Below are 16,347 nucleotides of genomic sequence, written 5' to 3'. Positions count from 1 at the left end.
AAATATATAAAATGCTGCAATCATTTAAACCAAAAAGAAAATAAAAAACACTGAATATTCAAATATACACCCAAACTTAACATACTTAAAAAATAAACCACACGAAACATGAAGACACACGAAAGCATTTCCCTTCAGCGCCTTCTGTTTTCATTTCTTCCCATCTTACTCATCCAGCCATTATTTTTCTGAGAAGTGATCATAATTTACCCTTTAAAATATAATTAAAAGACCAAAATTATTCTTCAAGAATTCAAACAAATGGGAGAAAAATCTGACGCTGTGTGTGTGTGTGCGCGCCCGCGCGTGTGTGTGTGTGTGTGTGTGTGTGTGTGTGTGTGTGTGTGTGTGTGTGTGTGTGAACTCCCATTTAATAAAACATTTAATCCTGAACACAGCCACAGCCCCAGTTATAAGGATGTTCACATTTGTGCAAGGGCTTTATCTCAGATGTTTATTTATTTTTTTATATAATTAATTTGTATCGGGTATAGATCACGTTAAGGTTGGAAAAAAAGTTTTAAATAATTTATCTTGTCTTCTACCGCAAAAACCTGGCATTTGAACAGGAGTGTGTTGACTTTTTTTTCTTTTACTATCCGCAGTCGAGAGGTGGACGGACGGGCGTGTTGACTCGCCTGATAAGCTCGTTTGACTGATTCTGACGGGTAAAATGAGGATTGATTAACTGACTAGTGCACTCACAACTGTGAATGAGAGGCAAAGTACGGAATTTACAAGGGCAACGTGCTCTGCTGCCAGGCTATATTATGTGAAATGGCAACAGCACTACGGTAATGTATGACAAATGGACTTTGCTGACGGTGAATTGCAAGCGAGTGGGGTACACAATCACATTGTTGAACAGAATGTCTGACTAACATTTCATTAACTTTGATTGCATTGAGGCAACATACTCAGACGAATGTCATAAATGCTAATGGGTAAGTCATTATGAAATAGGGAGGTGCCGACAAGCTAGCTCAATGCACAGATAATTACAGTGCTGTTAAATTTAAATTCAATGAAATTAACTGTGACCCTGTCATGGTCACCTCGACAGCACTAAAACAAGACGTTATGTATTGTGTATATTATGATCCAAATTCTGTTGGACAGAATTATCCATCTATGCATTTTCTGCTGCGTCTGTCCCAAGGATGGGCAACTCCGGTCCTATTCAAATGAATCAGCTCTGTTGGAAGAGAGAACTTCTAAAACAAGCAGGACTGCGGCTCGCTAAGACCGTAGTTGCCTCCCCCGGCTGTGTCGTTTTTAGGGTCCCGGATAAACTGGAGCCTATCTTAGCTGATTTTGAGCAAGAGGCGGGATTCACCCTGCAATGGTTGACAACCAATCCAGTCCGTTGCAGTCGGATTTTGTCCTTTTTTGTGAATCCACCTTGTACATATTTGTCCAATTATATATATATATATACTGTATATAAATAAAAATCTTTTTTTGGACAGAGCGAGCTAAATTTCCCGCAGCACTGATTGGACAAGCAATGTAATGTGGTCATCTGCAGCCAGTGATGGCCAAGCAGGTTTGTCATAACTAAATGACATGTTGAGTCGACTGTGTCTTAACCTCCATGGCAGAGTCTCCGTCGAACCCCTGAGACTGATTCACCGAACCCTTGGGGTTCGAGCGAACCCAGGTTAAGAACCACTAGGTGGGTGCAAGGGAAGGCCCAGTGTCAAACATCAAAATCAACCAGGGGGATTGCGATAGAGCTGTTTTGGCAAATACAAGACTAGACACAAAGATACAACCTCAGATATTTTTCAAACTTTACAACATTGATGCGTTTCCTCATCAATACCTCGAAATGGGCTGCCATTTGGAATGCTTTGAATTACCCCAAATAAAATTCAGATGATTGCTTTCAAGCAGAAGCCTGAATCCTTACAGTGGTATCTGGAGCTGGTTATTATTCCCTTTTAGTTGATTAAACATACAGCACCATACTCTACTGCAGGTATGATGTTCGTTTGGTGATGCGGGGCTCGAAAGTGTGCCCAATATGCTCGCAAATGCGGCCAACTTTTCAGTATGTGCTGGTAAAAAAAAATTAATTCGGTCGCCTTAGCGCATTAGAACATGTTTATGTTCTTACGGGTACCTGGGTGTCGAGACATTTTGAAAGATGGTTGTTCACTGGGTATCTCATCAACCAAAAAGCCCCTGCCCCAACAATAAATTGTTTCAAGTTTAAGATTGTTTTCACCTGGAGTTACAGGTTTATTTCAAGTTGTATGAAATACTTCTGGCTGCTTGCTTCTTCCCAGGTGCTTTATGAGGACAGTCAAATGGTGACCCTGACAGCACCTTACATGCCAGGCTTTCTGGCCTTCAGAGAAACCCCTTTCCTCTTGGAGGCTCTGCAGCGGCTTGAAAAGGACAAGCCCACTCTTCTGCCTCAGGTGAGCTTACATCATAGAGCAGGGGTGGGCAATTCATTTTGTAAGGGGGGGCCCACATGTCTACAGTATATTATTTTTAATGTTTTTCACTGTATTGTTCACTTGCTGGTGGAGCAAATGTGTAGCGTGATTCTGCCGTTCCTCTGCATCCTTTGAGTTTAAGCTGTTTAATGACATACCATATGGAGTTTACTGTAAAACTAAAGACACAACAAAAACAATTACATGCATTGTGTTTTTAATACACAAAACATGCTTCAGTTTTAAGACATTGCTAGCCAATAATACTGAAGTCAGTGTGAATTAGCATCGACTTCAGCTGATTGATATTACTTCAAATAACGGATACTGACACACCAACGTTGTGGAAACACATCCACTCAGGAAAAATAACACAACTCAAAAGCACCCAGTCTATGAAAAACAAATCATATTTATAGCGTTCAATCACAACTTTCTTCACTTCTCATTCTAAGTGTGTACTCCATCCATGCATGCCAGAACACTGGCCCAGAGAGGCCAAAACGCACAGCAAAAGCTGGTCCTTGTATTTATTTGTTTAATGGCTATTATTTTGGTATATTCTTAATTTCTTACAAATTAATTTTCTTGTTGTCCTTTCAAGTTATATTTAAAGGTGAGATTTCAAAGATTCAAATAATTTTCTTGTCCTCAAAATTCAAAGATTCAATGGTCGAAGGACTTTTTTTTTTTGTTGCACCGCTGACATATGACATGGCATGAAATAAGTCCCAGTTCAACCCAGTGAGCCCCAAGATTTGTAAGAATAACATAAGATTAAATAAATATGATAAAGAGATAAGTGTAATGCTTAAGAATGACAATGCAAGAGGCTTGTATTTCACATGATATTTGTGACATCATTTTGTACTTGACAAAAAGAATAACACAAGAATAAAATATTCAAGATGCAGGCTATGATGATAGTATTGATTAGCTGAATTTTAGAAAGTGAATAAGTAAGATTTTTGTTATTCTTCATTGTGATTTCAATCTGAATCAAAATAATTGTGTTTATTTATTCCATAATGATGCAACCCTAACAAGTAGTAGCAGTTTGTACCACACTAAACATGGATCAGAGGAAGTAAAGGAAAGCATTGTCTGCGGAGATTAGAAAGAAATTACAGACAAGCACGTTAAAGGGAAAGCCTAAAAAGCTATCCTCATGCAGCGGGATGTTCTTGTCAGTACAGCGGAACAGTTATTCAGAAATTTAAGATCCATGGAACTGTAGCCAACCTCCTTGGGAAGTGACCGCAGGAAGAAAATTGATGACAAATTGAAGAGACGGACACTATGAATAGTACAAAAAAACCTCCAAACAATCCCCAAAGAAATTGAAGGTGAACTGCATGGTCAAGGTATATCAGAGTGAGATTGTACTATCTGAGCCGCAACTAATAGGGAAAACAAAAAAGGAGGGGGGTTGCAATATATGTAGACAAAGCACTTAAATGCAGTAAGATCGAGAGATTGACAAGCAGAATAGAAAACCTAACGGAATGTCTAACTATTGAAATACATAATAAAAAGGCATCAAATATCATCATAAGTTGCATCTATAGGACACCAGGATCATGTATTGACACGTTCAATAAAAAACTAACAGATATGCTCAGCTACTACAACGATAAGAAAACACGAATAATATGTGGTCACATGTGCAAAGACTTATTAAACCCAAATGGACACAAAAAAACAACTGACTTCATAAATACTATGTACAGCAACAGCCTTTTCCCAGTAATCCTGAAACCTAGCAGAATAACAGTTGACACGGCCACATTAATAGAGAACATATTTAAAAATAAGATTGATCATAAAATGGAAAGTGGACTTCTCATTAATGATATAAGTGACCATCTACCTGTCTTTGCAGTTTTTCATAATTATTTTGATAGAAAAACAAAGTCAACAACTCACATATCAGAAATAAGACTAAGAACCCAACGCTCCATCGATGCTTTTAAGCAAGACCTAGAAAAACAAAACTGGACCGAGGTCTACTCAAACGAAGACCCAAATACAGCGTTTGAAGTATTTCAGTCTACCATAATCTCCTTATATGATAAACATTTTCCATTAACTAAAGTCTCCAAAAAGTATAAAGACCCAAGTAAGCCATGGATAACGAAAGGCATAGAAAACGCATCTAAAAAGAAAAAAAATTTATATAAATTGTTTTTAAAATTGAGAACGAAAGAAGCAGAAACAAAATATAAGACCTATAAAAATAAACTAGTAAATATTATAAGAACCAGTAAAAGAGATCATTATCATGCACTATTAGAGCAGAATAAAAGTAATACACAAGAAATATGGAAAATACTTAATCAAGTAATCAGAAATAGTCCTAAAAAAGTGGATTATCCAGAGTATTTTATCAAATCTTTTTTTGGACAGAGCGAGCTAAATTTCCCGCAGCACTGATTGGACAAGCAATGTAATGTGGTCATCTGCAGCCAGTGATGGCCAAGCAGGTTTGTCATAACTAAATGACATGTTGAGTCGACTGTGTCTTAACCTCCATGGCAGAGTCTCCGTCGAACCCCTGAGACTGATTCACCGAACCCTTGGGGTTCGAGCGAACCCAGGTTAAGAACCACTAGGTGGGTGCAAGGGAAGGCCCAGTGTCAAACATCAAAATCAACCAGGGGGATTGCGATAGAGCTGTTTTGGCAAATACAAGACTAGACACAAAGATACAACCTCAGATATTTTTCAAACTTTACAACATTGATGCGTTTCCTCATCAATACCTCGAAATGGGCTGCCATTTGGAATGCTTTGAATTACCCCAAATAAAATTCAGATGATTGCTTTCAAGCAGAAGCCTGAATCCTTACAGTGGTATCTGGAGCTGGTTATTATTCCCTTTTAGTTGATTAAACATACAGCACCATACTCTACTGCAGGTATGATGTTCGTTTGGTGATGCGGGGCTCGAAAGTGTGCCCAATATGCTCGCAAATGCGGCCAACTTTTCAGTATGTGCTGGTAAAAAAAAATTAATTCGGTCGCCTTAGCGCATTAGAACATGTTTATGTTCTTACGGGTACCTGGGTGTCGAGACATTTTGAAAGATGGTTGTTCACTGGGTATCTCATCAACCAAAAAGCCCCTGCCCCAACAATAAATTGTTTCAAGTTTAAGATTGTTTTCACCTGGAGTTACAGGTTTATTTCAAGTTGTATGAAATACTTCTGGCTGCTTGCTTCTTCCCAGGTGCTTTATGAGGACAGTCAAATGGTGACCCTGACAGCACCTTACATGCCAGGCTTTCTGGCCTTCAGAGAAACCCCTTTCCTCTTGGAGGCTCTGCAGCGGCTTGAAAAGGACAAGCCCACTCTTCTGCCTCAGGTGAGCTTACATCATAGAGCAGGGGTGGGCAATTCATTTTGTAAGGGGGGGCCCACATGTCTACAGTATATTATTTTTAATGTTTTTCACTGTATTGTTCACTTGCTGGTGGAGCAAATGTGTAGCGTGATTCTGCCGTTCCTCTGCATCCTTTGAGTTTAAGCTGTTTAATGACATACCATATGGAGTTTACTGTAAAACTAAAGACACAACAAAAACAATTACATGCATTGTGTTTTTAATACACAAAACATGCTTCAGTTTTAAGACATTGCTAGCCAATAATACTGAAGTCAGTGTGAATTAGCATCGACTTCAGCTGATTGATATTACTTCAAATAACGGATACTGACACACCAACGTTGTGGAAACACATCCACTCAGGAAAAATAACACAACTCAAAAGCACCCAGTCTATGAAAAACAAATCATATTTATAGCGTTCAATCACAACTTTCTTCACTTCTCATTCTAAGTGTGTACTCCATCCATGCATGCCAGAACACTGGCCCAGAGAGGCCAAAACGCACAGCAAAAGCTGGTCCTTGTATTTATTTGTTTAATGGCTATTATTTTGGTATATTCTTAATTTCTTACAAATTAATTTTCTTGTTGTCCTTTCAAGTTATATTTAAAGGTGAGATTTCAAAGATTCAAATAATTTTCTTGTCCTCAAAATTCAAAGATTCAATGGTCGAAGGACTTTTTTTTTTTTTTGCACCGCTGACACATGACATGGCATGAAATAAGTCCCAGTTCAACCCAGTGAGTCCCAAGATTTGTAAAAATAACATAAGATTAAATAAATATGATAAAGAGTTAAATGTAATGCTCAAGAATGAAAATGCAAGAGGCTTGTATTTCACATGATATTTGTCACATCATTTTGTGCTTGACAAAAAGAATAACACAGGAATAAAATGTTCAAGATGCAGGCTATGATGATGGTTTTGATTAGCTGAATTTTAGGAGGTGAATAAGTACGATTTTTGTTCTTCTTCATTGTGATTTCAATCTGAATCAAAATAATTGTGTTTATTTATTCCATTATTCCAATTTTCCATGCAACCCTAACAAGCAGTAGCGTTTGTACCACACTAAACATGGATCAGAGGAAGCAAAGGAAAGCATTGTCTGCGGAGATTAGAAAGAAATTACAGACAAGCACGTTAAAGGGAAAGCCTAACAAACTATCCTCAAGCAGTGGGATGTTCTTGTAAGTACAGCGGAACAGTTATTCAGAAATTTAAGATCCATGGAACTGTAGCCAACCTCCTTGGGAAGTGACCGCAGGAAGAAAATTGATGACAAATTGAAGAGACGGACACTATGAATAGTACAAAAAAACCTCCAAACAATCCCCAAAGAAATTGAAGGTGAACTGCATGGTCAAGGTATATCAGAGTGAGATTGTACTATCTGAGCCAAAATGGACTTCATGAGATATGATCAAGAAGAAGACCGCTGTTGGAAATAAATCCTAAAAAAATACCTGCAAAGCAGTGCAGAAGTCCCAAAAAGATGTGCAAAAAAAAAAAAAAACTCTATTTTTGTCGTTTTTGTCAAGGCCTTTAACATGAATTATTTTTCAAAATATTTTGAACCACAATTTTGCCCACATGTGCAAAGAAAAATAGTACTCATATACACAAACAATAGGAGTACACTCCTTTCTCCTAGCTAGCGTGGCAATTGTAATATTTTACCATACTTACTGTAATGGTGGCTATTTTAAAAGTTTCACCATTATATGGGAAAGTGGGATTGGAGGTATAACATACCTTCCAAATAAGAACTCTTTATGAACATCAATTATTGATCATTTTCATAGTCACCATCATTTGATTATGGAAAATTATGCAAACATGCACATACACTTATGTCAAAGTGCTGATTAGAGGAAAAAAAAAACATGTTACTTTCAATAAGCTGTCTCCAATAAATGAGGTTAAGTCATATGTTTTCAGTCAAAAATAATGTCGGCTGATTTTATTAAGATGTTTAACTTAATAATCGTGATAGTCATTGATTGACCCCAAGGATAAAATGTCTTGCTGAGACGGAAATGTCATTACCATAAATACTGTAAATTGGCCACGGTCAAGATCAATTGACAGTGCTAATGTTGCAATTGTAATCTGTGTGTCCCCATTAGGTGGTGTTTGTGGATGGCAATGGTCTCTTTCATTACAGAGGTAAGAGAACATAAAGTGCAGTTTCCACACAGTTGCCCATTCCTCCAAACATATTCAACAAACACAAGTATTTCTCTCTCTCTCTCAATTTATCATAGCGAGATTCGTAATAGTGCAGAGAATACTGGAGGAGAAACGTTTACATTACTCCACCTCGCCTCTTGGTGCATCACGTCTTATTTTGGTTTGGTTAGAGAGCAAATGACAAAAAAATAAATTTAAAAAAGTGAATTAAATCAATCTTTAAATACATGACATGAAGGTGAGGGATACACTAAAATAAATTGGGAGTTCTTTGACCAAATTGGAGGTTCATGCTTTGACCCAAACACACACACAATCTACGTTTGACTACTGTATGTGGAAAATATTTATGGGACGTCTATTAGATAAGCGTGGGATGAAATGCACAAATTTGCTAGCGTTCATTAGATTTTTATGTGCCAAAAGCACACTGCAAAGTCAGCACTTTGGTGTGTTCAGTTGAGGCTCACTAGATGGAGCGGGTGGAAGGAAAAGAGACTAAGAAAAGAAAATTCTATATAAAAAAAAAAAAAAAAGAGGCAGCATGAAGCAGCAAAACAAAAACTTGGTCTGGTTTCTTGTGGCTCAGACCCCGTGGGGTCTCGTAGCTTTGTCCGGACCATAGGCAAGGAGCAGAGCCGACTTATTGCCTCAGCTTCTGCTCCTGCGAGCCGGCTTGTCACGGCTACCCTCACGCATTGTGGTGCTTTAAGAGATGAAAAACGAGAATTCAAACTAGAAGGAAGTCCACCTCCGAAAAAAAACTATTTCTGGGTTAAAGCCACTGAGACACACCTGGCTCCCAACCTGTTATCGTCAAGGCAAAAATCACGGTTAAAATACACATGTTCACCCTATTGAGACCAGTTGTTATGGTGGAAACTTTGGCCGCTTTGCGGGACGGGAAAATATCATCAGATCGGAATGAAATTTTGCACAGAACCTTGTACCATAGTATCGACAAGAATTCCGACCCGGCCCGACGAATCCGACAAACTTTTTTTTTTGCCATGAAAATGTGGACCACCCTAACATACACTTATGTCAAAGTGCTGATTAGAAAAAAAAAACATGTTACTTTCAATAAGCTGTCTCCAATAAATGAGGTTAAGTCATATGTTTTCAGTCAAAAATAATGTCGGCTGATTTTATTAAGATGTTTAACTTAATAATCGTGATAGTCATTGATTGACCCCAAGGATAAAATGTCTTGCTGAGACGGAAATGTCATTACCATAAATACTGTAAATTGGCCACGGTCAAGATCAATTGACAGTGCTAATGTTGCAATTGTAATCTGTGTGTCCCCATTAGGTGGTGTTTGTGGATGGCAATGGTCTCTTTCATTACAGAGGTAAGAGAACATAAAGTGCAGTTTCCACCCAGTTTCCCATTCCTCCAAACATATTCAACAAACACATCTCTCTCTCTCTCTCTCTCAATTTATCATAGCGAGATTCGTAATAGTGCAGAGAGTTAATACTGGAGGAGAAACGTCTACATGACTCCACCTCGCCTCTTGGTGCATATCACGTCTTATTTTGGTTTGGTTAGAGGGCAAATGACAAAAAAATAAATTTAAAAAAGTGAATTAAATCAATCTTTAAATACATGACATGAAGGTGAGGGATACACTAAAATAAATTGGGAGTTCTTTGACCAAATTGGAGGTTCATGCTTTGACCCAAACACACACACACAATCTACGTTTGACTACTGTATGTGGAAAATATTTATGGGACGTCTATTAGATAAGCGTGGGATGAAATGCACAAATTTGCTAGCGTTCATTAGATTTTTATGTGCCAAAAGCACACTGCAAAGTCAGCACTTTGGTGTGTTCAGTTGAGGCTCACGAGATGGAGCGGGTGGAAGGAAAAGAGACTATGAAAAGAAAATTCTATATTAAAAAAAAAAAAAAAGAGGCAGCATGAAGCAGCAAAACAAAAACTTGGTCTGGTTTCTTGTGGCTCAGACCCCGTGGGGTCTCGTAGCTTTGTCCGGACCATAGGCAAGGAGCAGAGCCGACTTATTGCCTCAGCTTCTGCTCCTGCGAGCCGGCTTGTCACGGCTACCCTCACGCATTGTGGTGCTTTAAGAGATGAAAAACGAGAATTCAAACTAGAAGGAAGTCCACCTCCGAAAAAAAACTATTTCTGGGTTAAAGCCACTGAGACACACCTGGCTCCCAACCTGTTATCGTCAAGGCAAAAATACACTATATACAGTACACACGTTTTGTGTTTTACATCAACATTGAACCATATTTACAAGATGTACCATGAATGAAATAGTGCGACAGTGATTCCTCGAGCGGCACGCTAACTGAATGGAGAGCTCGTTCTCATTAATTTGGCCGCCGTTCCAAGTCAATGGCTGGTCTTTTTCAGTCTGCGCCTTCCAAAACTCTCTGGCGGGTACCCAAAGCCTCCATCCCCAAGGCAGGAGCCACAAGTGTCGGGCCAGGGGAGCAGCGAGACTCCGCTCCGCGGCTGGAGACCTTTTATTTTAGTGAATGGGACCCATGTAACGTGTGCGATCGTGAAAAATGTTACCCAAGGCTGAAATATCTATTCGTACATATAAAATTTTATACAGTCATACCTCGGTTTTCGACCATAATACGTTCCAGAAGGCTGTTCGAAAACCGATTTGTTCGAAAACTGAAACCACGCTTTAAAAAAAAAAAATCTTTATTGAATACATCTGCTCACAATGGAACGCTACACGAGGAAGCATCACTTCCTCGTGTAAGGAAGGCGAGAGGAGTCAAGTGGCGCATTCAAGTGCGCTCAGTTTGTTCAAGAACCGATTTTCGGGCGTAATCCGAGGCATAAAAAATTCGGACTTTTTGGTCGAAAACTGATTTGGTCGAAAACAGAGACGTTCGAAAACCGAGGTTTGACTGTATATGGTTCAGGAATGTTGTTTTGCGCTATTATTCTTATTGTATATGGTGGGGAAAACCAGGAAATGGGCATCTGCAGCATGTGCAGCAGGGCTCCTTGCTACATTGTTGTCTGCCAGTCAGATGACACTGACGGCATAGCCCCATTCGGCCGGCATTTTGAAACCACTAACAAGATGGTTTTGGAAATGAAGCCATTGTAAACGCTTCGCCTCCAAAAAGTCAAATTGAAAAGCAAGCATTCTGAGCCAAGCAAGGCTGTTTCAGTGAGAAAAAAGTGCAGATTTGGTTCCTCTCAGATTGAGCAGTTCAATATGTGGGCATAATTTACGGCTCACAACATCCCTAAATTGTAGTTGTTTGTTTCAATTTCTTTAAATAATTTCATTAAAATGCTGTTAACATTCTCACAAGTACTAGATTTGTTTTAGTGTGTTTCCAAACCCCCATCTAACGTCCGCTCTTGTTTGAAATCGGATGATGTCATTATCTTCGGGTTACCTTCTTTGGAACCAATGGACTTTACTGGTGTATTTGAGTATTTACTGTTGTTCACATCATGCATTATTGATGTATATTTTTGATCTGCTGTCACTGTGTGGATCATGCAGAATTTGGACTGGCATGTCACGTGGGAGTGCTGTCAGGACTGCCGTGTGTGGGTGTTGCCAAGAACCTGCTCCAGGTCCAGGGTGTGTTCAAAAATGAAGAACATCAGTCTCAGGTAAAGTCTTCTATTTCCTGACAAATTTACACTGGATTCTTTTCATGATGCAGCAATTTGTAATTGTGTGGTCGACGAACCTTGCATAGGAAACTTACGGACAGTTATTCTCTTCTGGCTAATTTTCTTTTTTTTTTTTTTGTCCTTTTTTTATTCGTTAGTATTAATGATTATTTCTCTGTTATTGCTGGCAGTTGTAAAAATAAAATCATGCTATTCTCTTGTGACCACCTTTTTTATTTTGCTCTGAACTTTTAGTTTAAAAAAAAAAAAAAGAAATACGGTATGTCAGAAAGGGACAAAGGACAGAATCAACCATTGCAAGCAAAGCGCGGTTAATTTTTGCTGTAAATGGGAAAGATTTGGATTTCAAATCAAAAGACAAAGAAGAGATCAACAGTTGAGCTTTTTTAAAAAAATCTTATCCACAATTTAGAAGATGGTGTTATGTTTATGAAAGAACACATTTTTAATTAAATGAGCAAAAGTATTAGAACTATTCTTGCTGATCATGATCATAGCCTTTCCATGACTTTGATAAATGCTCTCATTGGTCCATGAAAGCTTCTCCTTGTTCATGAGTGGTTTACATCTACTGCTGCATGCAGTATTAAGTCGAATGTAAACAGTAATTTGGGACTACACTTTTGCCCTTTGAAGGTTGTTGCTGATGTCACAAAAACCATGTCTTTCTTTACAGCTCTCACAGTTAGGGTCGTCCCGATCAGGCTTTTAAGATGCTGATACCAATTCGATCATCCATACATGTGATTGGCCAATACCGATACGGATTTCGGTGTAAAGTTTCCAATTTTAGAGCTACAACGAGTAAATTTTCTTCAATAGTGATTTAATCTGTTGATTTAAAAAAAAATTCTAACCCTTTGACTGTTCAAAAGCAGGACATTGCCTCAAATTGATCATGTAGAAAATGCACAAATAAATTGCGATTCAGTTCTTGCTATTTTGGTCTAGAACATGTCTGGAACTGGTTTTGCGATGAGAATGAAACCAAATTACGAAATGGAAAAGTGAGGATGAAGTGGTTCAGAAAATGGATGGATGGCTGCATGGAATGAAAATATTCCATATCACACATCACAGGGCAAATCAAAATGGAATTTCATTTGATTTTAAAGAGGTTGCACATTCCTGTTACTGATCCTGCTCGAGCAGGGGGCCCCAAGTCCGGTCTTCAAGACTGCCGATGAAGCTTATTTTAGATGTTTCCCTTCTCCAGCACACCTGATTCAAATGATCAGCTCATTAGCAAGCTCGGAGAAGCCTGATAATAATCCTGATCATTTGAATGTGTGAGAAGAGGGGAGGCATCTAAAACAGGCTGGATCGGGACTCTGAAGGACCGGACTTAGGCACACCTGACAGCGACCTCCACCCATTGTGAAACTCTTTGGGGTGATTGAAGGTTTCCAACCGCTGAGCAGAGCGCAACGAAACCGAATGCGAATGCTAGTCCGCTGCTAGCAGTGACTTTCCCATCGAAGGCAAAGGCAGTGCATGTACATTGAAAATAAGTCAAAGCTTTTTTTTTTTTTTTAATTTTATTTTATTATTTTTTTTACCAGAATGTCAGTCCTTGTCATAAGATTTTTTGTTCTATGAAAAGTGGCCGATCGTGGTCGGTGGCCAAATGATCGAAGCACCACTTCTCACAGTGTTTGTCTTCTGCTGCTGCAGTCTTCCTTGATCTTTCAGTTTATGGCTGTGAGTACCCCAATGATTTCTTTCTCGTTCACAACATTGCAAGTGTGTATTTTTTTTCACATTTTATTGGCTACAACTCATGTTAATGCAAACGTTCTAATTGATTTTACATCTCAGCTTGACAATTGCTTTTGTACAACTAGGATGAGTGCAGGATCACAGGATCAACCCACACATCTGTCACGGTGCATAGTTTTAATTTAATGGAAGTTGTATTTCAAATGCAGATGTAAATACCTGGAAATGATCTCTTGTTTCCTTTTCATCTACATTTTTTGAGTCTGCACCAAAAATAAAGGAATTAGGCCACCGTGTTACAATACTTTGGTCGCAGTGTGTGTGTGTGCATGCGTGTGTGCGTACGTGCGTGCGTGTGTGTTCCGACGTGGGAAAGATTAAATACGATTTCATAAATATGCAAATTGGGCCTCAATGACTTGCTGAGTGTCCAAAGACATCAATTCACCCAATAAGCAGGCATCTCATGCAGACATGTACAAAATCAAAAGAGGCAATCATGTAGTTAGTTGTCGGATTCTGCTGAAATCATCTGGCGACTGCTGGATGAGGCCAGTGAACTAATAATACATTCTACTGCAAGCATGCATTCACTGTTTATTATTTTTTCTGAATTCTATAGTAGAGTAAGTAGAACATCATTATAGGTTCAGTACAGTGAATGTATTCATACACTTAAATTATTGATTCACATCATTTGTATTTCTATTAATGTGTCAGATGTGGAAGGCTCCATCTAACATATTATGGAAATATGATGTAAGAGAAATTGAGTATACTATATTCAAGGAGAGTAGAAATATATTCAGCATTTGACTATGCAACCAAATGTTCCAATCTTGTTATTCCTCTGTTCATCCATCCTTTTGTCCACTTTTGCGGTTCAGTCCAAATTGATTTGCAATCCTTTTGCCTTGTCTCTGCTGTCTGAGTTTACTTTTTTTTCTTTTTAACCCTCTGTCTAATTTGGACACAAAACATTGAAAAAAAAAACAATTGGAAAGTGTGTTCGGCTTTTTCAAAATTTTTACTCCCAATTTACAATGCATGCTTACGGATGGGCACCTGCTGATTGTAATTTTTGTGCCTTTTTTTCAGTATTTCTTTTCTATATTATTTTCCTTTGATGAGGAGCCAACCCATGTTTTTTTTTAGTGGAAAAAAATGTTGGCATAGCTAATTCAAGAATTTTTAGGGTTAAAAAAAATCAATTGCAATGCAAGTGAATTGGCATCGGTTATTCAGAGATTTGTGCAATTTGCGAGCAGGCCCTTTCCTGCTTGAATAGCTTGGGTCCACTGTATTACTTAAGGCAAACCTTAAGATTTAACAAAGTCTTGCAAAACATTGTGTCTGAGGTTAAAGTTATGACTCCCTAATGCCAAACTTGCTTTGTGGAGTAATGGTGGCGATAACAACCCATTGGCAGCAAAGTCTGTTTTATTGATCCTTCCAGCTTCCCAAAGACATCATTTCTGCCTCTGCTTTGGCCATGATGATAGTTGCAGCTAAGAGCAAATGCCCAAGATTGGAAATTTAGGATGTTTCAGGATGCTTGCATTTATGGCTGATCTTGTCTTTTTCTGCAAGTATGTTGGAAGCTAATGATTAAACTAGCCTATTGCGCTCGTTACAGGTAACAAAAGGCCACTCTGTACATGTATTCAGATGGTGAGAAGCATTTACCTGGATGTGTTTTGTTTTACTTTTTATAGTGTACCTGTAGATCAGCGGTGTCAAACCCATTTCACATTGTGGGCCGTATACAGTCTCGATAGATGTCAAGTCGGCCGGACCATTAAAATTATACCATACTCTGCTATAAATAACCAAAATATCATGTCTTTCCTTTGTTTTGGTATAGTGAAGCACAAGAACATGAGGAAAATGTTGAAATTTAATAAACACATCTTTTATAAAACATGTCATGAAACACCTTAGATTCATATTTTTGCCATATTATTTTGTTTTAGATATTTGTTGTATCACATTTATAAGCATCACGTAGATTACATCAAAAACAGAAAATTTGGGGAAAATCATATTTTAAACCTGCAGTATCAAATTTGATACAGATGATTTAATGTACTATAAAGAATGAGTTACAGAATGAAACTGCATCTATCAAATATGATACGAATGGCATTATAGGGTTAAACATGTCCAGATGAGATGAAGGTATTTCTCTGTGGTTTGTATAAATGACTTAACTCACCTCACCATATAAAATGGTTTAGCTTTATCCTTGGTTTGTAAAGCATCATCATGTTGTAAATGAAAGTGTTTTACTAAAAAACAAATTCAAATATTAATGAAGATATCCCCGACGTCAAGACCAAACCCCAAGGCCATTCTAGCACAATTTTTCTCATTTTAGAAGCGAGATGTTGGTATTGAAAAGTTCATGCATCAAAAAGAACCAGAGAATAAAGAAAACAAATCAGTCATACCTTTCATAAAGTAACTGTTTTTTAAAATTCTTAATTATGTTTCTGACCTCCAGTATACGTGTTTTTTTTTTCTTTCATAGATATCAGCACTGCAGAAAGGAGGAGACAGCTTTCCCCTCAGAGCAAACTCTGGCAAAGTGCTTGGAAAGGTAAATCGAATTTAATTTTGTGTGCATTGCAACTGATCCCACTGATTGTACAAACGTACAAAACTTTTAACAAGTAATTGGTATTGAAAAATATAGTCATGCATTTTAAGATTTAACAAGAGTTATAAAGAAGGGAATTTTTAAACCACTTACACGTGTTTATAACATCTAAATTTAATCCCTGCCGACACTTCACAAACTAAGGAGAAATCAGTGTGCCCCCTAGCGGATAATCCATGAATTGCATTTTATTAAAAATATTAATTCGGTGTCTTTTATGCATTTTTTTCACTTTTAAATTATCCTGCAGGCCTGATCGAACTTCCTCGGGGTCGGTTTGGGGC

The 16,347-nt window shown here is 38.1% G+C and overlaps 1 protein-coding gene across 1 annotated transcript in view; it reads left to right on the top strand.

The window, feature by feature from the left end:
* LOC109527266 (endonuclease V) overlaps nt 1–16,018 on the top strand; it is a 19,867-nt gene extending 3,849 nt beyond the window's left edge. The window contains exons 3-6 of the mRNA XM_019889069.1: nt 2,292–2,426; nt 7,966–8,005; nt 11,549–11,661; nt 15,935–16,018. Coding sequence (XP_019744628.1) covers nt 2,292–2,426; nt 7,966–8,005; nt 11,549–11,661; nt 15,935–16,018 — 372 coding nt within the window. The remainder of the gene's footprint in view (nt 1–2,291; nt 2,427–7,965; nt 8,006–11,548; nt 11,662–15,934) is intronic.
* The last annotated feature ends 329 nt before the right edge of the window (nt 16,019–16,347 follow it).

Source organism: Hippocampus comes, unplaced genomic scaffold (genome assembly GCF_001891065.2).
Source record: "Hippocampus comes isolate QL1 unplaced genomic scaffold, H_comes_QL1_v1.1 scaffold86, whole genome shotgun sequence".
NCBI lineage: Eukaryota > Metazoa > Chordata > Actinopteri > Syngnathiformes > Syngnathidae > Hippocampus > Hippocampus comes.
This window is presented reverse-complemented; position numbering and strand designations above follow the sequence as displayed.